Below are 19621 nucleotides of genomic sequence, written 5' to 3'. Positions count from 1 at the left end.
CAGAGGAAGGACAAGGCAAATGAGTTTATCCGAACAATTTTTTCTCATTTCTACTTTCTGGACTCAAATTTTAATAACTTTCAGCAATACTGTTATGTGCAGATTTGTGTGTAGGATGACTTAATGGTATCTCCACAAGCACCTTACTGGCTCTTCTCATGGCTCTCAAAGTGAACTGTGCAGCGTTGACATTAAAACTATCACTTTTAAATAAGTCTGTCTTTCAGTTCCTGTCAAGCGCGGGTGACCCCAACACCACAGAGGCCAGATCCCTGTTTTGGGACATCTTCCACCCACTCTGACATTCCAGCACTTCCCAGAGACTGCAGCAGCCTTCTAGGAAGAGACATTATCCCAGCCCCACTCCTTCCTTTAGCCAGCTGCAGCAGCTGGAGCGCACATCCATAAAAAGGCTTTTTGGCCATCTGATCAGACCTATCTCCCTGAGGAATAGGAAGTTAGACAAAAACATTCCCTGCTCAGATTTGGGTAGTGGACTGCTACCATGATAACAGAGAAGAAAAAATTACAAAACCAAACAAAAGAACACTACAACATCCCGCCATCTCAGGTGTCTTTTTCTGTTCCGCTTCCCACTTTTCCCACAGCCTCCTGCCAAACCCTCACCTTTATTTCTGCATAACTACTGAATTATATTATTATTTGGCTTCCTCCTTCTATACTGCTGAAGTAGCCTGAAACAAAAAGGCAGCTGTCACCCATCACAACCATACTTATGTTCCTTCATTAGTGAAACTTCTGCCATAGGAGAATAGAAATTCCCTGATCAATACAAATCCAGGCACATGACTGAATTATCTATGCTTTGAACAACTGTTGTCAATAAAAGTTGGCTGTGATTGTCCACGAGTTATTTTCTAGGCAAGTCTTTCAAAGATATAAAGAAATCACCAGAAAACACAGAGCCCAACAAAGATGACAAGCAGTTCAAAGAAATGATATAAAAAAGGTAGTAGCTTCCTTCTGCTATGAGTGGAGGAGGTATTTTAAGGCACATTTAAATAAGAATTTGGCTATTGATACTCATGCAATATTCATATACTGCAGCTTCTACATGAAAACCTGCAAGTACTTTCAAGGAACTTAAATTCCTTCTTTATTTACTCCTCCCTCCCCAAAACACGGCTTTAGCTCCTTTGTAGAGGCACAAAGCAATGCTACATGTTACATGTTTAACAGTTTATTACCACCTGGATATGCCGCACAAAAACGTGAAGTGACCCTTTCCCATCACAGCCAAAGCAACAGATGATCTGTTGCCATCCTTCCCCTGCAGCTGTGCACAGGGCTGGAGGACAGACAGCACCCACACTTAGGCAATGGGGACACACAGACACATGGACAATGGGACACACAGAGGGACCTGCATGCACAGAAAGCCCTCCAGCTGAGCATGGGCGAAGGGTCTCCCTACAGCAGGGTTCCTCCCACCCAGAAGCCTTGCAAGGAGACACTGTCCAGGGCAGCATCGATGGCACTTGAACGAGGTGGAGGCAGAGCAGGAGAGACAAGTCCCGCAGGGACAGCACAGGGGTGATGAGCGCTCACCAAGAGTGCCCAGCTCCAGGCAGCTAAGCAACTCTCGTGTTTAAGATGGCAAGACATGTGCTGCTGCATTCAAGCGTTGTTGCATCTTTTGCGAGGATCTGCTTGAAAACTGAGAGGAGGAAAGATCTTGTTTAAAAGGTTGCTGAGGTTTAGGAAAAGGGAAAGCAAAAAACAAAACCCCGCCACTCAATTTTAGAGGGAGGCAGTTCATGAACTCCACCTGTCAAGAGGAAAATTTGACACATTACTGTAAAGAGACAGTGAGATACAGCCAACAGCCCGGTGCTTTAACTCTAAATCTCAGCTGGAAAACAACAGGGCAGCAGTTGAAATGTACTGAAACTAGAGTATTGCTGAAGCCACGTGTTGCTGGGCACCCAGAAAGAAGCACTGAAGAGGGGGGACTAGAAGACTCTTTATATTGAACGCTATGGTCAGAAGGGAAGTTTAAAGGAGAGGATGCAAAGTGTTGTGAGCCAAGAGGTCACGCACAGGATGTCCAGTAAAGGCAGAGGTTGGGGGTTCCTGGCACTCATTCTAGGTGCTGTCTGAAGACACAGGAAGGATTCAGATCAACTGATAACCTCCTATCAGACAGAAAACAGACAAACTTCTGCGGGTAGAGACCAGTACTTAAAAAATAGGTCATGATGATGTTTGCCAAAGCGCAGCAAGCCTGTAAAGAAAGCCATTCTAGATGCATGTGCCTCGTTGACGGAGACCGCACAATCAATCCTCTACTAACAGGGGATGCTGATGGGCAGGACAGCCTCTGCCTCCAGCTCCAGTGAAACTTGTGCTGGGAAAAGGGAGATGAGTGACTCTCAGGGAGCGCTCTCCCACCTTTTTCCAGGTCCAAAGCAGCCAATGTGAATATTTGGAGTCATGGTGAAGAAGGAAGGAGAGAACATGAAGACAGGGGGTGGGGGGTCCTTGTAGCCAAAAACAGGCAAGACAGGACTATTGTGGGAGGTAACAAGTTTCTGATAGAGCAGTGAATATATGGGGAAAAATCAGAGAGATCTTTGGGACCACAAACACACTTTTCAGGATTAGGCTTTGCTGCTAAATATATGTTAGGAACAAGTTAAGGTATTTATCAGCTGGATAGGACAATAGCTCCCAGCTGCAATGATCTATCTTTCTTTACCTTTAAGTAAACTGGTTACACATGCTTTTCTTTTGTGCTGGGGAAAATGTCCTACACAGTGCAAATGTTTTGTGTCCTAAGCCTCTCTGAGATAGACAGGCTGCATGAGCAAACATAGTCTTCAGCTGTCCGTGGATCAAAACAAAGATCACATTCCCTTTTGGGTTTCAGGCAGAACCGCAACACACACTAAGACTGTTTGTAAACAGCTGGTTAGATTTCAAGAAATAATTTTGTATGTCCCTAAGGAATTTAATGTACAGAAATGTAATTATCCTGAGCATCTCTCCAAAGGAGAGAGTGGTTCATGTTTCAAGACGCGAAAGGAAAACAGGTAAGAAAAACAGTCTAATTTCTGCTAGTCACATTTTGGGGAACAATTCATACAATTTTTTAACCAAGTGCCCGTGATGCAACTGGAATGCTTCTGTAAGCAAAGTTCTTGCAGACACAATCGAACACCCCTTACACAAGGGTGAAATACATATTGAGACTGAGCAAACAACTAACAGCTGTTAACTGTAGAAAACTGGAGAAAAAAAATTCTTGTGTAATGCAGCACAATTACAGAAAGATACCCAGGACCGCAGTTTCAAAAGATTTATAAAGTTAGACCACAAAGAAACACACAGCTTCTGTGCTCTGGATTCCTTCAATCTCACACTATTCTGCAGTGACAGTCACATCCAATTCTTCTTCAGGGCAGACACAGGGCTATGGCATCATAAGCCAAATTAGTAGCTCCTAAGAGAAGAGGAGCTGTTCTCTCCTCTCATCTCTTCCTACCTTGGACTCTGGCTCTCGTCTGATCCCACAGGGAGACTAGTCAACTGATAAAAATAATCAATTATCTCTTTTTTTTTTTTTTTTGTTGTTGGTCTAGTGAATTGACTCATCCCACCTTGTGGTCAGATAAATGCCACTGCCAGCTCAGAGGGAGGGAAAAAATGTAGTTTTGAGCAGGGGGAGGAAGCACAGGACGTCCCCATTCAGTGGCAGCAGGGTTTTAATTCACGTTGTGGAGCATCAAGCTCTTCATAGCACTCATCTGCACTTTGAAACTATTGCCTAAGAAAACTAAAGTCACCAGACATATGGACATAGTCTAAATCTAGCCTGGGCCACTTTAAGGAAGAAATTTTAAAAAGAAAATAATTTTAGACATATGAAACTTATTTATTAAAGACTGAGAGGGGCAACCAGAAAGATTCAGATGGCATAAAATCAGTAAGTTTTAGCAACAAGTAAGTTGGTTGACAAGAGAGCAGTAAGGAAGAGTAACAGGTGTAAGAGGGAAGGAAGCCCTCAGTAGTTTTCAAGTGGAGCTTGACCAGTTTAGTCTCTATAAGGAATTATACACAATTACTATCTCTAAGAAATTATGACTGTTACTATAGCAGAGAACATCCAAGATACAAGCAGGTCCTATAGTACCATGAATAGACTGGTAATATAAGCATTACTGCATTACAAGTCATACGTCCTAACAGCAGAATTCATCTTGCTCCTATTACTTTTTCATACATTTTATAGAGTGCTCCTTCAACATGAACCACATTCATATGTGAGGTTTTAGCCTGAGCAACACTATTTCAAAATGCAACAGCGTGTAATTTGAATCTGTCCATGTTATTGTATAAAAACAAGATTTCAGTTCCTCACTTCTGGGAAGCTTAATTTTTTGGATTATGCTTTAAAACAGTAAATGGTTTGCTAGCTTTAGCTTCTGCTCATCCTACACTAACCTCACCCCATTCCAACCTGCCTAATCCTCCCACGGCAAGGTGGCATTTAACCAAGCTTGGCATCACCAGTGAGGATGAGAGAGCGAAAGGAGGGACAGGGCAGGGGGAGAGTAAGGGGATGGGAATGAGGAAGGGTGGGAGTCTCTGAAAAGAAAACAAACAGCCCCATCACAGCTGAAGCAGCTGGGTGGTAGATCCAGGTCCTAACTATTCTTTCCTTTCAAACAGGACAATTAATTGTTTTCTCTTTTCATTATCAGTCCTATGTATGATATACGTTATCACAATTCTTTTTCTGAAGGTTGTTTTTAGTTCCCACTGATGCTGTCTGGATACAAAGATGTGTGATAATTTTAGCCTTCCATCCCACAGCCAGGTGTCCTTCTGCACACTCCTGTGTATAGACAAAGCTGTGGTGAAACAAAAGGAGATCTTGTTACACACAGCTTTAAGTGTGATATTCAAAAGGAAGTCTACTTCAGATTAGGAAAATTTCAGATAGGAAAATATTTGTAAGTGCTCTCCTGCATTTTGCATACATGATCTAACTATACTTACTGTAGAAGTACTTGTAACCATGTATTTATTCTGGCCCCGAATAGTCACAGTGAAATACTGACATGTGTGTAACAATAGGAAGTGATCACAATTTCTGTAACAGGAGCTTGTTCTCACACATTCTGGATAACTACTTTGTGGTGTCATCAAAACTGTGGACTCTTCCTGACCCACTTTTCATTTATCACTAACAACTGTCTCCCCACTGCTATTTCACCAACCTCCAACAGCCTACGTAAGACAGACTTGGGAGCACACTGTTCACCTGAGCTATCCACAAAACAGACCGAAGTCCTACTTCACATCAACACCACCTTAGATTAACCATTGTCAGCAGCCAAATGCCACATCTTCAGCTAAATTCTTTATCCTCCTTCAGAGCAAAACTTCATGAACCGCATTTATCAGCCACACAAAAGAATTCCTGCAAGCAACAGTTGTCTACTGCCTAAGGGCAGATTAAATAGCCACCATCCATGAGGTCTACAGCTATCAGGGAAGTAATTACACAGCATGTAATCCAGAGTTCGGCTTTACGCAAGATTAGAAGCTGTTCATACCATCTGGCATCACTTCTTCCAGTGTCTAGTTCAAGATCATTCAATCCACCCAAAGACCCCTGTGTTTGACAGTCTACCTCTAAAATAGCCTGCTCTCCTTGTGTATTTGTGTAGGAAGAAAGGCCCTCTTGGACGCACTGATGAAGTCAGATGGAGTTGCAAGACAAAATTAATGTTGTGCTTTGGCAGATTTATCAGACAGTAGGGTCTTAGCTGTCCTACCACATTGCAACAGTCACCATGGACTTAAAAGAGAAGTCTATACCCCAAAAAATACTAAGGGGAATTACATGGAAAAAAAAAAAAAGAACAAATTACTTTCCCTGGTTTTCTTTAAAATCAGGGGGGAAACCCTCTACATTTTCAATTTGATAAAGACAGTAATAAGGTACCTGGTAAGTGCTCCCTTGGATAGCATTTTCCCCTACGCTCCACTGCACATGAAAGAGCTTTTCTGGCTGAGTTGGTCATCTGCAGATGTATACTCCATGCAGATATTTGGGCTATCAACTCATAAACCAGATCACAGCAAAGTTGAAGTATGTCAAACTTTGAACACATTACAGAAATATGCTGTGTTACTGGGAACTGCAAGAAGAAAGCCACACATATCCTTAGATCAGATAGAAAAAGGCGTTCTTATTTTCTGTCACTTGCCCGGACAAGCTTCTCAGACACTTGGTATCTAACTGTGTGGTCAGGAACCCAATTCTTATGCAAATTCTATATCCTGTTTTCAGTTACTGATGAAAATCCAGGTACAGAAAGGAAAGTTTTCACACTGCCTTTCTCAGGCCTCTGCTGGATGGAGTTCATTCAAGTTAAGTTAAGAAACAAAATGGTGGGAATGAGAAGCAGCAAAGACTTCCATTAGGAAACAGTAAAAATCCCCAACATATAATTCAAACTGCAAATTTTTTGTGGTTTGGGGTTTGTTTTTTGGTTGTTTTCAGAAAAAAACACCAAATATACTTTTCAGACTAAACAATGCTTAAAAATCAAGTCTTTCACACATTTAACTAATTTCTTCGACGAATTTACTTTGGCCTTAATGCACATGACCCTGTGCAGCTCCCCCTGAAAAAAGACCCAACATTAATCCCTCTAGAGCAGTGCTGGATTTGGGCACAGCTCCATAAGCAGCTTAAACCAACCTACGATGAAGCTGTTGCCTAAAAGGGCAAATATACCAATCTTCTTCCCACACGTGTTCCTGCCACCAGCCCTGCACTGGCTGAGGTCACTAGATACCAGCCTAGGGAAAGCAGCTCCTAACTCTCTGGGCTGGTGACAGCCGAAGGCTGGGAGAGACCACCCAGCTGGGCTCAGGAGGAGGATGTGCAGTACACAAAATCATAGAAGGGTTTAGGTTGGAAAGGACCTTGAAGATCATCGAGTTCCAACCCCTCTGCCATAGGCAGGGACACCTCCCACTAGACCAGGCTGCCCAAGGCCACGTCTAGCCTGACCTTGAACACCTCCAGGGATGGGGCCTCAGCAACCTCTCTGCCATTCCCCCTCGTCCTGTCACTACATGCCCTAGTAAAAAGTCCTTCCCCAGCTCTCCTGTAGGCCCCCTTTAGGTACTGGAAGGCCGCAATAAGATCTCCCCGGAGCCTTCTCTTCTCCAGGCTGAACAGCCCCAGCTCTCTCAGCCTCTCCTCATAGGAGAGGTGCTTGGATCATCCTCATGGCCCTCCTCTGGACACACTCCAACAGGTCCATGTCCTAGTTATGTTGGGGGCTCCAGAGCTGGACACAATACTCCAGGTGGGGTCTCACAAGAGTGGAGTAGAGAGGCAGTGACCTGCTGGACACACTTCTGATGCAGCCCAGGACATGGTTGGCCTTCTGGGCTGCGATTGCACGTTGCTGGCTCATGTTGAGCTTCTGGTCAATCAGCACACCCAGGTCCTTCTCCTCAGGGCTGCTCTCCAGCCACTCCCTGCTGAGCCTGTATTTGTGCTTGGAATTGCCCCAACCCAGATGCAAGACCTTGCACTTGGCCTTGCTGAACTTCATGACCCACCTCTTTGGCCTGTCCAGGTCTCTCTGGATGGCATCCCTCCCCTCCAGTGTGTCTGCCTCTCCAAACAGCTTGGCATCATTGGCAAACTTGCTGAGGGTGCACTCAATCCTCACGTCCATGTCCGCAACAAAGATGTTGAACAGCACGGGTCCCAGTACCAACCCCTCTTTTAGTAGCAGTGTGGACACCTTAGATTGGCTTAAACTATTTCAGAAAGCACACCCTGGGAAGAATAGGCTGACAATGAGAGTTCATTCCAGGTTTCTTGTACAAAGGCGGAGGCAAAAAGGGTCAGTGATTATGTCAACAGATGAGGGGATGCAGAAAAAGACGGCTCAGTGAATTTTTGCTCACTTTGGGTGTAAGTAAGTTTCAGGAGCATTTAGGACGTGGGTAGACAGGAAGCTGCCCACTGGTCTTTCTGGGAACTGACAGAAAGCATTAACTGTGATCCCATTCAGGTAAGTGTCACCACCTGAATGCATCTATCACAAAAGTACGACCATAAAATTTCTGACTATCCACTATATCCAGGACTCAAAGACGAGGAAAATCAGCCTGTCAACAGAACAGGGCTGAGGGAAGGAATACTTACGCATCACAAAAGAAGACACACGCATTTTAGAAAACTGTTAACACTACACTACATGCTATTTTCCTTCATTCATTTTGCTGCTTAAACACACAAACAGCTTGCCTAGGAAAGCTAGGACATGTAAGTTGACCAGGACAACGTCTCTTCAAATCACATGCTGTACTGCGTTGTCTATTGGTTGGTGATTACAAGGTCACAGATTAAAAATATAGACGAAAAAAATATAGACGAAAAGACTCTAAAGATACAGGACACATGCCGTATTTTTGTGTACAGACGTGACATCAGCATCTGATGTGTTGCTGACTGCCAGCACCTCATCACACAGATCCTCAGGAGCCATAAAAAAAGAGCAACTCAGTTTATACACACTACTGACCCCAAGCGCAACCTGACTAGTCACATCACAGACATCACAACAAGGTGACAAGACATGAGGAAACTTTAGTGTGAAAAGCTGGGAGCAAGAGTGTTACAAATTTAAAAAGATCTCGCTTAACTTCTTGTTGTTATTTAAATGCAGGTTGAAAGGAGTTCTGCTTTTCAGAGCACTTAGGTTACCTTCCAACAGAGTATTTCAAGCACAATATGGGAACTTGTTGAAGAAGAGAAATTAAAAGCCTGCCTTCAGGATACCAGGCTTGAGTTATGCAGACTCCCCGAGAGTGACTCCATCACACCTCTGCTTGGAGACCAAAAGATTTGCAATATGATCTCAAATGCACTATCTCATGCTCCTTATGTACTTGGCTTATGAATATTCCTGCCTTAAAGACATAAAAATCTTGCAAATGTAAACCTCATGTCTGAAACTACAAAAAGGATATTCTGCCTCTTCCCTGTGGGCAGAGCTCTGCAGAGAGCTACAGAGAGTCAGTAGGCAGGGGAGAGAGACTACAGCGCTGATAAACCTGGGTGCTGCAGAAGACTGCTTTGCCAGCACCCAGAGCACGGGTCCTGGAAAGCTGGGTGGGGGAAGAGGCAAAGGATCTACTCTGCCCGGTTGACAGCCCTCCCAGGAGATGTTGAAGAGAAAAACCTGTAATAGAGTCTAACCCTTTTCCCCAGGACACGAAATGCTACCAATATCACCTCACACGGGCTGCACATCCCTTGCAGGCACTCAAGAGTAACTTCACAGGGCGCCTGCGCTTAGCAAGTGCAAGACCCACCAGGCAGCTGGCACGACTGGGAAAGTTCAGACTAACCCAGGATCAACTGGCTCATCGTGTTTGGAAGTGAAGGACTTGCTAACCACACAGACATTATCTCCCTTCATTATCCCCGGCAGAAATATGACAACTCTCTTCATTAATTCTCCTGACACACTTCCCTTTCTCCTCCTGCACACATAGACCTGCCACAGCCTCGCCGTGTGTTGTATGACCAATTGCTCCACAGCTTTCCTCCCTTCCTCCGGGGGCAACTTTTCAGAGATTTAATCTGTATTTAAATATAATGAAGAATGTAAATGCTCACTTTTCCTGAAAATTCAGGCCCTGGGAAAACAGACCGCCCTTGGAAATGCATATGGTTCTTTCAGCGGTGAAACCAGTTTTAGCTGTTGTGCCATTCCCTAGTCTGACCTCTGCGGAACAGATCACAAGACATCACTATCTTAAATCGTACTTTGAGTAACTCCTATAGTAGAATGTAACTTTTAGAAAACATCAAATCCTGGTATTTTGTCCCCTGACAGAGATTCCACTGTAACCCTTTTAATTTTCTGCCTCAATAATTACTGCCACTGTTAAAAAGGTATGCCTGATTTCTAACCTCCACTTGTTTATCTCCATCTCCTAGCCTGCACAGCCTGCCAAAACTCCTTGCTATGATATTTCAATTACTTACACAAGTAATTTAGGATAACGCTCTGGGTTTTTTTCCCCTTAAGAACACTTATAACTCAAGGAGTCTCTCACAACTCCCTCTAGTCCCTCAAAATTTGCTTTCTCCCTGAGCTGTGCTAAACAGAGCTCACAGTAAATCAAGTCAGAGACTCTGAGTTAAGAGCAAAGACATCCCCTGTCCCAGCATCCTTGGTCCTGGAGGTTCAGAGAAAGATAACAAGGACAGGCCAATGCAAGCCACGAAAAAGCTTACAGGTAAGGAATGCTGAAGCTCTTCAGCCTGGAAAGGAAATAATGGAAGAGAGGTGTTTTATAGAGAGAAGTTTACACACACACACACACACAAAATAATCCTAGGAGGCTTGCAGATGGTGAGTAGGGATTGACTGTTCAGTTTCTTGTACAAGAACCAGTGACCACCAAACAAAGCCAGCAAGTGCAAGACTGCTCTTCATGCAAATGAGAACAAACCTGTACACTCTGTACCACAAGATATCACAGAAACCTGCACAAGCCCAGGGAGAGACAAGGTAAGCATATGGAAGAACAATCCCTAAATGAACAAACTACAAGCAGCTCAGAAGTTCCCCAACAGCTGAAAATCGTCAGAGGATGGGGGAACATTCGTGTGAATAATTTTACAAAATTCACTGCGTTCTTATCTTCCCCAGACAACCAGGTGCAGCCTTTATGGGAGAACAAATGCTGCACTAAATGGACCCTGGTCTGAAACATCACAGCCATTCCTATGGACCCTCTAGCACTTCTTTGCCCTTGAATCACGGACACCAGGCTGGGATGTAGTGATTCCGCACCGGTCACACCGTAATTTCTATTACTCTCTTGCAGGTACCTTCCAAGTACCTGTACTAGTTTCTTCCTCCGAAGTAACCTTCTGCAAATTTGCACTCAGGTAAATATGCACATCAAGTACCCCAAGTAATTTTTCAGATTTTTCTCATCCTGAAAATCTTTGTTCTACAACCTACCTTTAAAACACGTAATTTGCCTGTGCCCAAATTACCAATCAATTCACGTAACTCAGTATTAGTAACCTGCACTGCTCACAATGCTTACAAATTTGTGCAAATGTGATGGGTACCTTTTTTCCCCACCCATAAAAGTGTTAAATCACACACAGCAAGCAACTGATCCCTTCAGAGCTAAACACACTTGTTCAGTTATCCTACTGGAGGCAGATGCCTTCTAAATTTAAAACTCGTGACGTTCTAGAATATAAACTCAAGGGCCTCACAAAGTACTAGTATGTAACATCAGCAACACAATTCTTATAAAAGCACTTGGCCTTGGTTGACTAATTGAGAATTAACGGAAGGAATATAACAATCTTATATGAACCCTTTTTAAAGGCTTACTGAAGAAAAGCCACATCAGCGATCGAGAAGGTTCATCAATAAACTCTTAAGACTCCTACGTGAAAAGCAGCCCTGCTAATTAACAACAGATTACATCTATTAAGCTAATGTTTACCTTTATTTCTAACTGTTCAAGCAGACAGAATCACACCAGAGGATACAAATACATCAATTCTCCTTCTAGTCCTTTCCTCCTCCCTGCTGCCCAGATGCACACCAGAAAATTACTGAAGATTCAACTGCTAGCATCACATAATGACCTAAAATTATTGTTATTTTCTCTTTTGCTCTTAACACAATTAAGAAATTTCTTTATGTTACTGGACACAGTTTTCATTCAAATTTGGTTTTATGTATCCATATAGCTTCACCTCCCTCTAGCAGCAGACTTAAAACCAGCTCACTCTTCCCTCCTAGGTTTTGAGACAACTTGTCATGCGTTGATAGGCAATACCTAAGGATTACATACAAACCACCAAGTTCCGCTTATTTGTGTCTTTTACTTAGTTTTACAACAAACAGGAGCTTAACCATCAAGATGAGAATTAGAAGAGGATTCCACACATGGGGAGCTCAAGCAGTGTTAAGAAGTTTCCATCCATATCTTCAGAAGTTAAGTGCTAACAGCATCATTTCTGGTACTCACTGCTCAGATCAAATTCTCCTGCCTGCGAACAAGGCATCCCTTCTTCATGCAACAGTTTCTAGTAAACACCAATTAACAACCCAGCTTGAATATAACCTGTTGGCCTTAACACCTATCCTCTGGGATTTGAGATAATTTGTTCTTATTCCAAAACAAGTGATCTGAAACCGTCTGCCTTTCAGTCATTCATTTCAGCAACTGATGCTAATATAACAAGTGCCTGAAGCTTCCCAAACAGCCACTGCCAACTACATCCAGTTTAAACTTATACGTAAGTTATTCTAAACCCCTCGTTATTCTACGCAGACAACTACAACCAAATAAACTTTGTCCTCCGCTGCTTTAATTTTGAGAACTTGACTTTGGAAGAAACAAATTATTTCACTTTTCACCCACCCTTACATCTACTTTAATTTTTGCTCTCTGAAGCCAACCTGAAACACAAAGGCTAAAGCAAGGTCTCAGAACTTGGGAAAATTTAGATACTGTTCCTCTGATCATTGTATTAACTAACTTCACGTAACACTGAGTAGTCCAGTTTGTAAATCACTTGGATTACTCAGAATACAAAGTACTTTGCTACACAAATAGGGCTGACCAAATCAAGCCCCTAGAGATTAGGGCTGATTACAGTTAGCTAAGTACCAGCAATAACTTACATGGATTTTCTTATTTTATAAAACACGGTCTACCTTTTTATGACTACCACCTTAAATTCAGTCCTCAACTGCATCCTACTGTTGAAAAACCATCCCAGGCAGTAAAGACAAAACTAGGACTCATTAGCAGGAGGAAGTTTCAATTTTCAACCAAGGAAAACCATAAGAAAAAAAGAGGAAAAAAAAAATTAAAATTAAAGCTTTGCAAGTCAACATCTTCCAACAAAGCAGGCTTCCCACAGAAAGTGCATCCGAACTAAGCAGCCAAGCTGAAGTAGGTCAACCAGGTTATTCCAAGAAGAAGGGGAGAGCATCCTGGGCACTGGGTATTAGCAGCCAGGGTGCCTACGCAACCATTGCACTGCACCAGACAGACACATCCTTGGAAGTCTGAAAGAAGATCACCGCAGCAACAACAGCAGAAAGGGTAAGAAAACAAAGATAAGCAGCTGATTGTCACATAAGCCATGAGATGAGGCAAAAATAAGGAGAAAGAAGCATTATTTCCATTGGTCCTCAGAAAAGGAAAACAAGCAGTATCAGAGCCTCTGTTGTTTTAGACAAGAAAACAAGGGCTATATCTGCCCTTGTCTTAGAGATTTGGAGACTGAATGGTACAAATATATTCCAGAATTACAGAGCCAATGAAGAACCACACAAGCGCTAAGAGAAAAGGAAAATATGAGGTTACACAGGAGAAACCTTCTGGCAGGGGGATCTGTTCAGCCATTTAGCAGTCCCTCAAGAGAAGTGATCAATACCTCATACTGCTAGGTTATCTGTAATGGTGCCACCGCAGTGCCAGCAGGTACGCTGTACGGAACAACCTTGGCTGGGGAGAGGGATGCTGGGGTTCCCTTTCTAGAGGGTGCAGGAGTCGCAACCCCTCCTCCTCGGCTCGGCGATGCCACCCACCGGCTGCAGGCATTAACGCAACACGGCACTTGGTGGATACCAGGCAACGAGCTCCTTGCTCCATCACTGCGTTTCCATCTTCTTCAAAGAATAAGAAGTCTTTTAACCACTCTCTTTTCTACAAGGTGTGGTAGGGAGCACCACTACCTCCAGATCTCCACAGCCTTCAGAAACTGTGTGACAGTCTTCCTACCAGAGAAGAGGTATTTACCAAGTCAACAAAATCCTTCTGACAGAGTACCAGCCCTTGCACACATCCATTAAAAGGAACGACATTCAAAGTGAAAGACTAAGGATGTCACTGTCAGAATTTATGAATTCATAAATGCAAATGCATTCACAAGTTTCCAATGAAGAGACATTGTGTGCAAGGAACAAATTACAGAGACATGTGATGTCCCTCCCTTGTTTCTCTTAGAACAATAAAGAAGGATTTACAGTTCTGTGAAGTATGAAAGGGAGATTATTCAGAGGACAGGGGTCTTCATTCTGTTAGACTGATAGAAACAACCCCTCCAGGCTCAAAGCAGCTTATAACAGGACCTCCATTAAGCCACAAAAGAAGCCACAAAAAAAAAAAGTTTGTGTGCATCATCGTATCAACACACAGATGAGAATCTGCAAGACTGTTCCTACATCTAACACGTCTTTCTTTTGACTAGGAAAACCAAGCATTTTGGCAAAGTGAAGAAAGCATTTAGAAAAAGAATTAGTAATTCCTGTATCACATTTTCCTAAAGCTCTAGACATTAAGTCAAAGTTGGGTAATTGGAAAAAAACAACTACCAAACAAAACCCCCAAGCCCCTGTGCAAACACACTCAGAAAAATGCTTAATCATAAGTGAGAGAGAGAAACTATTTTAGTCAGAGCACCTCAGAAACATCGATAAAGGAACAACTCAGAGGGAAAAAGTCATGTGGAAAGGGAAAAAAAGAATGAGGCATATGCGTCCATAATGTTAAATAATAAAGACAGATGTATATGCATGGATAGACCCTCTCAGGCAGTTTCACACAAAAGTGTATCAACAATTAAAAAAATAAAGTCTTTACAGATTTGGCAGCACCTTCCCATTACTGCAGCCAAGACATCTTCCAGCAGCTAACTGCTGGATGCACACCTTCTGGCAGAACTCAGCTCAGCAAGTTGGATGGTTTTGTCCTCTGCTGCACGCAGGCAAAGGCTAACTATCTAAACAAGTCCAGTTCGTACAGGCTGCTATGGGTGTCAGGAGAACTCTTGGAAACGGCTCGGGATGTTAGAGAAGGTGCCAGCTTTCAGGAGAGCATCAGTAACAAACGGCTAAGCAGGTAACCATTGCCAGCTACAGCTGCAGTGGATGAAGGCAGGTGTAAGATATGCAGACTAATACTATGGCAACTAACGATTCCATTGAAATGACGTCCAGAGTTGCCTAAGGAACATGGAGCTATTGCACTTGCTCCACAATCAACTATTTTCCACCTCTCTTCAAACTTTCACTTCCACAATTTCGATGCTCCAGTCGGGTAAAAGTCTTTATTTAGGAACAACTGAAAGCAGGCTTTTAAATAACACAGGGGTTTCTCTATGGATTTTGTCAGTTGGGTCTGCGCTCAGCTCAACAGCAGCACTAAGTTCTTGTATTTCTCAACAGAAATTCTGTATTTCTGCAGAACCCAGAGGCTTTGCACACCCATATGACAGCCAGTAGCATTTGAAGTCACCCCTTCAACGATGCCAGTCAGTCCACACAAAACATGGGAACGCTTATGAAACAAACATCAGTAAAACCTGAGTTTGCATTGACTGTTGGATCGCAAGCCAAAGACAACCTGGAGAGCTTTACGTTCTCCTTCACCATCTCTGCAGCACTCTTCAGTGAGAGACAGAGAGGGATGCCATCATCCCCCTTCTCCCCCATTTTTCCACCGCAAGTGGAGCTGTTGCAGCATTCTTCACAAAACTACTGAAACACTAGAGAAATGAAATTCAGCTACCTAAAAAAAAACCCAACAAAAACCCCCCACCCAAATTCCTTTAGGTACAAGCCAATAATAAATTGCTGCTCTTAGCAGAAGCACTTTACTAGGCATGCAACAGGAGTTTATATTTTGGTCTGTTTGGGTTTTTTTAAACTAGCATACTAACAAAACAGAAAGAGCTCTCAGGTTCATTAACAATTCTCGAGTTTTCCTTCTACAGATTTTATTTCAAGAACAGTGTGGTCAGAACTTCAAAGAGATGCAAGTTTTCACTTAGTTCCCAGATTATTGATCTCATCAGATTTAAAACAGCCAAAAATTATGGACTGATCAATAAATCACTGTAAACTCTTGAGCTTGCCATGAAACATTACTTCAAGATTTATCTTCTTTTTGGTAAGGCCTGTGTTGCTTCATAAAAGAGAAGCTTCAGGTGTGAACTAGTCTGTCTGTGCCAGTCAACACATAACATTTTTACTGCTGATTCATTTCCTTATCCTAATGAGAACTCCTTCTTAGGAGCCAGCCATTCATGCACATTGTGTGAGCAGCAAAGAAGCCTTCTAGGATATCTAAAATTTTCTGTTGCCTGCCTTCTCTCTAAAAAAAGGATTCCTTCCAAGATGGAACCACAGATCCCTTAATCTAAAAGATCATTCCTACAAAATACAAAGAGAAAATTTGGAAGGAGGATTTCATATATCACATCTAAAATCACTTAAGAGTATCTAACAAATTACTGCAAACAGATGTGTATATGACTCATCTCATATTTATGCACAAACTGATTTTTTTCTGAATTACTTGCAAGAATATATCTAAAAAAAGGTATTTATGATTAACTGATGTACTGATATAGTTGGGGGAGAACAAGAGTTCCAGCACACAAGCCCTTTGTTTAAAAATACATAGTTAATTTACTTACCTGTTCACACTTCAACAGACAAAATGAATATGAATTAAGAATGAAGTCTTAAACAGTATACAAAAACTTATGAAACAACCCCACCAAAAAAAGCTGAACCTCAATGCCATAAAACACTGAAGACAAATCTTAAAAGAAAACCAAAATAAAATGCAATAATAAACTTAACTGTTGCCTATAACAGTTTTAGAACTGAGAAACAAGAAATGCATATTTTTTTAAGAACTGCAAGGTTACAGTTAGAAGCAGATGATATGCAGAACTACATAATTTTGTTTGTTTTTATGGGAGGGATATACAAAGTCAATTATCCTTTTAAGGAAGGCCTATAGAATATGAAAAAAGTACATTATCAAGCTATCAAAACATATTTCAAAGTACTATAGCATAAACATAACTCACCAGTACTATAGTATCTTTTAAGTTCTGTGCGTCTGATGTCTTTCAGTTGATTGTATTTTTTCTTTTTCTTTTCTTTGTCTGGAGCCGTTTCCTTTTCCCCAGCAAGTTTACAGTTGTCTTCAGAGGAACTGATTTGCTCCAAAATAACTTTACTTTCATCATCTTTCTCAGAAGGTGTTTTGGAAACAGGAGATCCAGGGGAACTGGCAGAGACCGTTTCGGTGTTTTGTTTGGCTTGCCTTTTCTTTTTCAAACTATGCATGAAGAATAAAACCAGAACATTAAGATGTAACCAACCTCTACAGACAAGTGAACTCACTTGCTAACTTGATTTTTAAAAAAATGAATTTAATATCAGAATTCCTTACAACTCAGTAAAAACCATACACTGTGCATCAGTAACATGGTAACTAAGATTATCCCACAGCATGCTCTTCAATCATCATATCATCATCTCAATGGTATCTTCTCAAGAATAACAAAAAAGGTAATAGATGTAATAAAGTTTTTACTGTTGTTTACTGAGGAGGAGGAGGAACAGGGAAAAAGAAACAAAAAAAAATAATGAAAAAGTTGTTTTGTTTTAAACCATCATATATCTAAACATAGAAACAAGATACCGAATGTTTTCAAGATGAAGCTTAAGATAAAATAAAACCTCAGATCATAATGTATTATAATGCAACAGCTAACATAACAATTTCATAGTCAACTGCCCCTGCTTTATGAAGCTACTTGTTTTGATATAAACTTGTTATTTCTTTCCATTTTGTCCAAGGTTATCTCCCAGCAGCCACCCATGCTACTCCACGTCTGTTCTCGCACAACCCATACCACCTGGTACTCCAAGTGACACCCAGTAGCTCCCTCCCCAACGCAACCGATGTGGCCGCGAACTGCTTGTGCGGGAACATTTCCCAGCTGCTATAGCTCTTCTGAGAGAAATCTTAACGAGCTGCCTATAAATATTCCAACTTGTCACTATAGCAACAAGAGTATTTTCTTTTTAGAAGACTCCTTAAAGCACAGCTCAAGTGAGAAAGATGCTTCAGGAATCCTAACACAGAATTTTCTGCTAAATCACCATCTTTAGCACTGACTGCTTAGTGAGAGCAAAGGCTGACTTTACAGGCTGAGGGTCAGTGTCACTAAAACAGTCCTCGGTTAAGAGCCACTCACACATACCACACAAACAAAAAAACCTAATCTATCTAATGATCCTTCTTTCTAGTACATTAACTTTTAGTTACAAGGTACCTAAGGAAGGGAGTAGTATATTAATCTTGTTGATGCTAAAAACTTTGTTACGTGCACAGGAAGAATTTATCCATAGAAAATACAGACAATCAATGAGTCACCACAAATGGGAAAAGGTTACATGATCTCACAGCAGTAATTTACGTAAGGGAAAACTTAATGCATTAAAAATATAAATATATATATTGATACCTTACACTATATATTTATATGCTATCATATTTTTTCAGGCTACAACATAAAAATAAATGCACAGAGCATTTGAGAACTATAGTAAGATATTTCAGGCTACACACCATTAAAACCAGTTCCCAAGTTCAGAATATCCAGCTTGAGACCTCTGAGAAGGGTCAGTTTCCCAGACCACTTGTGACCAACACCTTCCAGTGAAACATTTCAAAAGATTGTCTTGCAAAGACTGTGGCTACCACATACACATGTATACATATTTCTTAAACGCTTCCCAAAACATAACAGTAGGAGATTCACATTCTGCAGCCAACTCGGTGAGGACGCTGCAGTTCCCCATTCATTCAAACCCACTGATTTGTAAGACAACTAGTAGTAGTTCATGCTCTGCACAGCAAAAGAGATTTAGTGTGTGTGAAACTTTACAGATTAGGTCCTGACTACATATGAAAACCGACAGGTATTTATAAGAGATAAAAGTGAAAACATCTATATAATAAATGAAATATTTTGTTTAGACTAATGAAAATTTGCATATGTAAAGGAAGCTTATTTTTGACTAATAAGCCACAGTCCTGATCAAAGACTGCTGTAGCAACCACAAAATATTACAGTCACATTGCATACACAACGTCTATATTTAGCCTTGGCAGAAATCCTTGCAAAGCAGCCCTCTACACTGAAATGGCATATCCTTACCACGGTTGTACTTGATTCCAGACTTGTAAATGAGACCCATTCCTGACGTTTTACCCTAGTGACTCAACAATCATCCTGCACGTGTGCATATCACAGGGTATCCAAATCATCTGCTTCACTAGATGAGAACTGGCAAGCACCCACTGGCAGCCCCGTTTCTACTCACACTGCATCAGAGACTTCTGTCCTCAGATTCCTAGTCTATTTGTTTTGATCACAAACTGTTAAGGAAGCTTTCTGTAATATAAATGTAGTATCTCAAAACAACAAAAAAAGCTGCTAATGGAAACATAGAACCCCTTTGTGGAGAGAAAAAAAAAAAAAAAAAGAATAAAGAGAAAAACCTCTCTAGAGGTCAACGGTCCTCATGATGATACTAACAGCTTCTGTCAGTATTTTCCTTAAAACATACTCATTTGAACTAGAGTTTTCAAAGTTGCCCCAGGCAACTTTAAGAATAAAGAGCTAAAACAGAACTGGTCCTTTAGTGACAGAAGAGAGGAAAGCAGAAACAGCCATCTGAACTGACTG

General features: G+C 41.7%; 1 protein-coding gene across 1 annotated transcript in view; it reads right to left on the bottom strand.

The window, feature by feature from the left end:
* NCOA7 (nuclear receptor coactivator 7) overlaps positions 1-19621 on the bottom strand; it is a 71373-nt gene that overhangs the window by 32769 nt on the left and 18983 nt on the right. The window contains exon 2 of the mRNA XM_009880186.1: positions 16946-17199. Coding sequence (XP_009878488.1) covers positions 16946-17199 — 254 coding nt within the window. The remainder of the gene's footprint in view (positions 1-16945; positions 17200-19621) is intronic.

Source organism: Charadrius vociferus, unplaced genomic scaffold (genome assembly GCF_000708025.1).
Source record: "Charadrius vociferus isolate BGI_N301 unplaced genomic scaffold, ASM70802v2 scaffold82, whole genome shotgun sequence".
Taxonomy (NCBI): Eukaryota; Metazoa; Chordata; class Aves; order Charadriiformes; family Charadriidae; genus Charadrius; species Charadrius vociferus.
The sequence above is the reverse complement of the archived record's forward strand: the minus strand, read 5'-3'. Positions and strand labels throughout refer to the sequence as shown.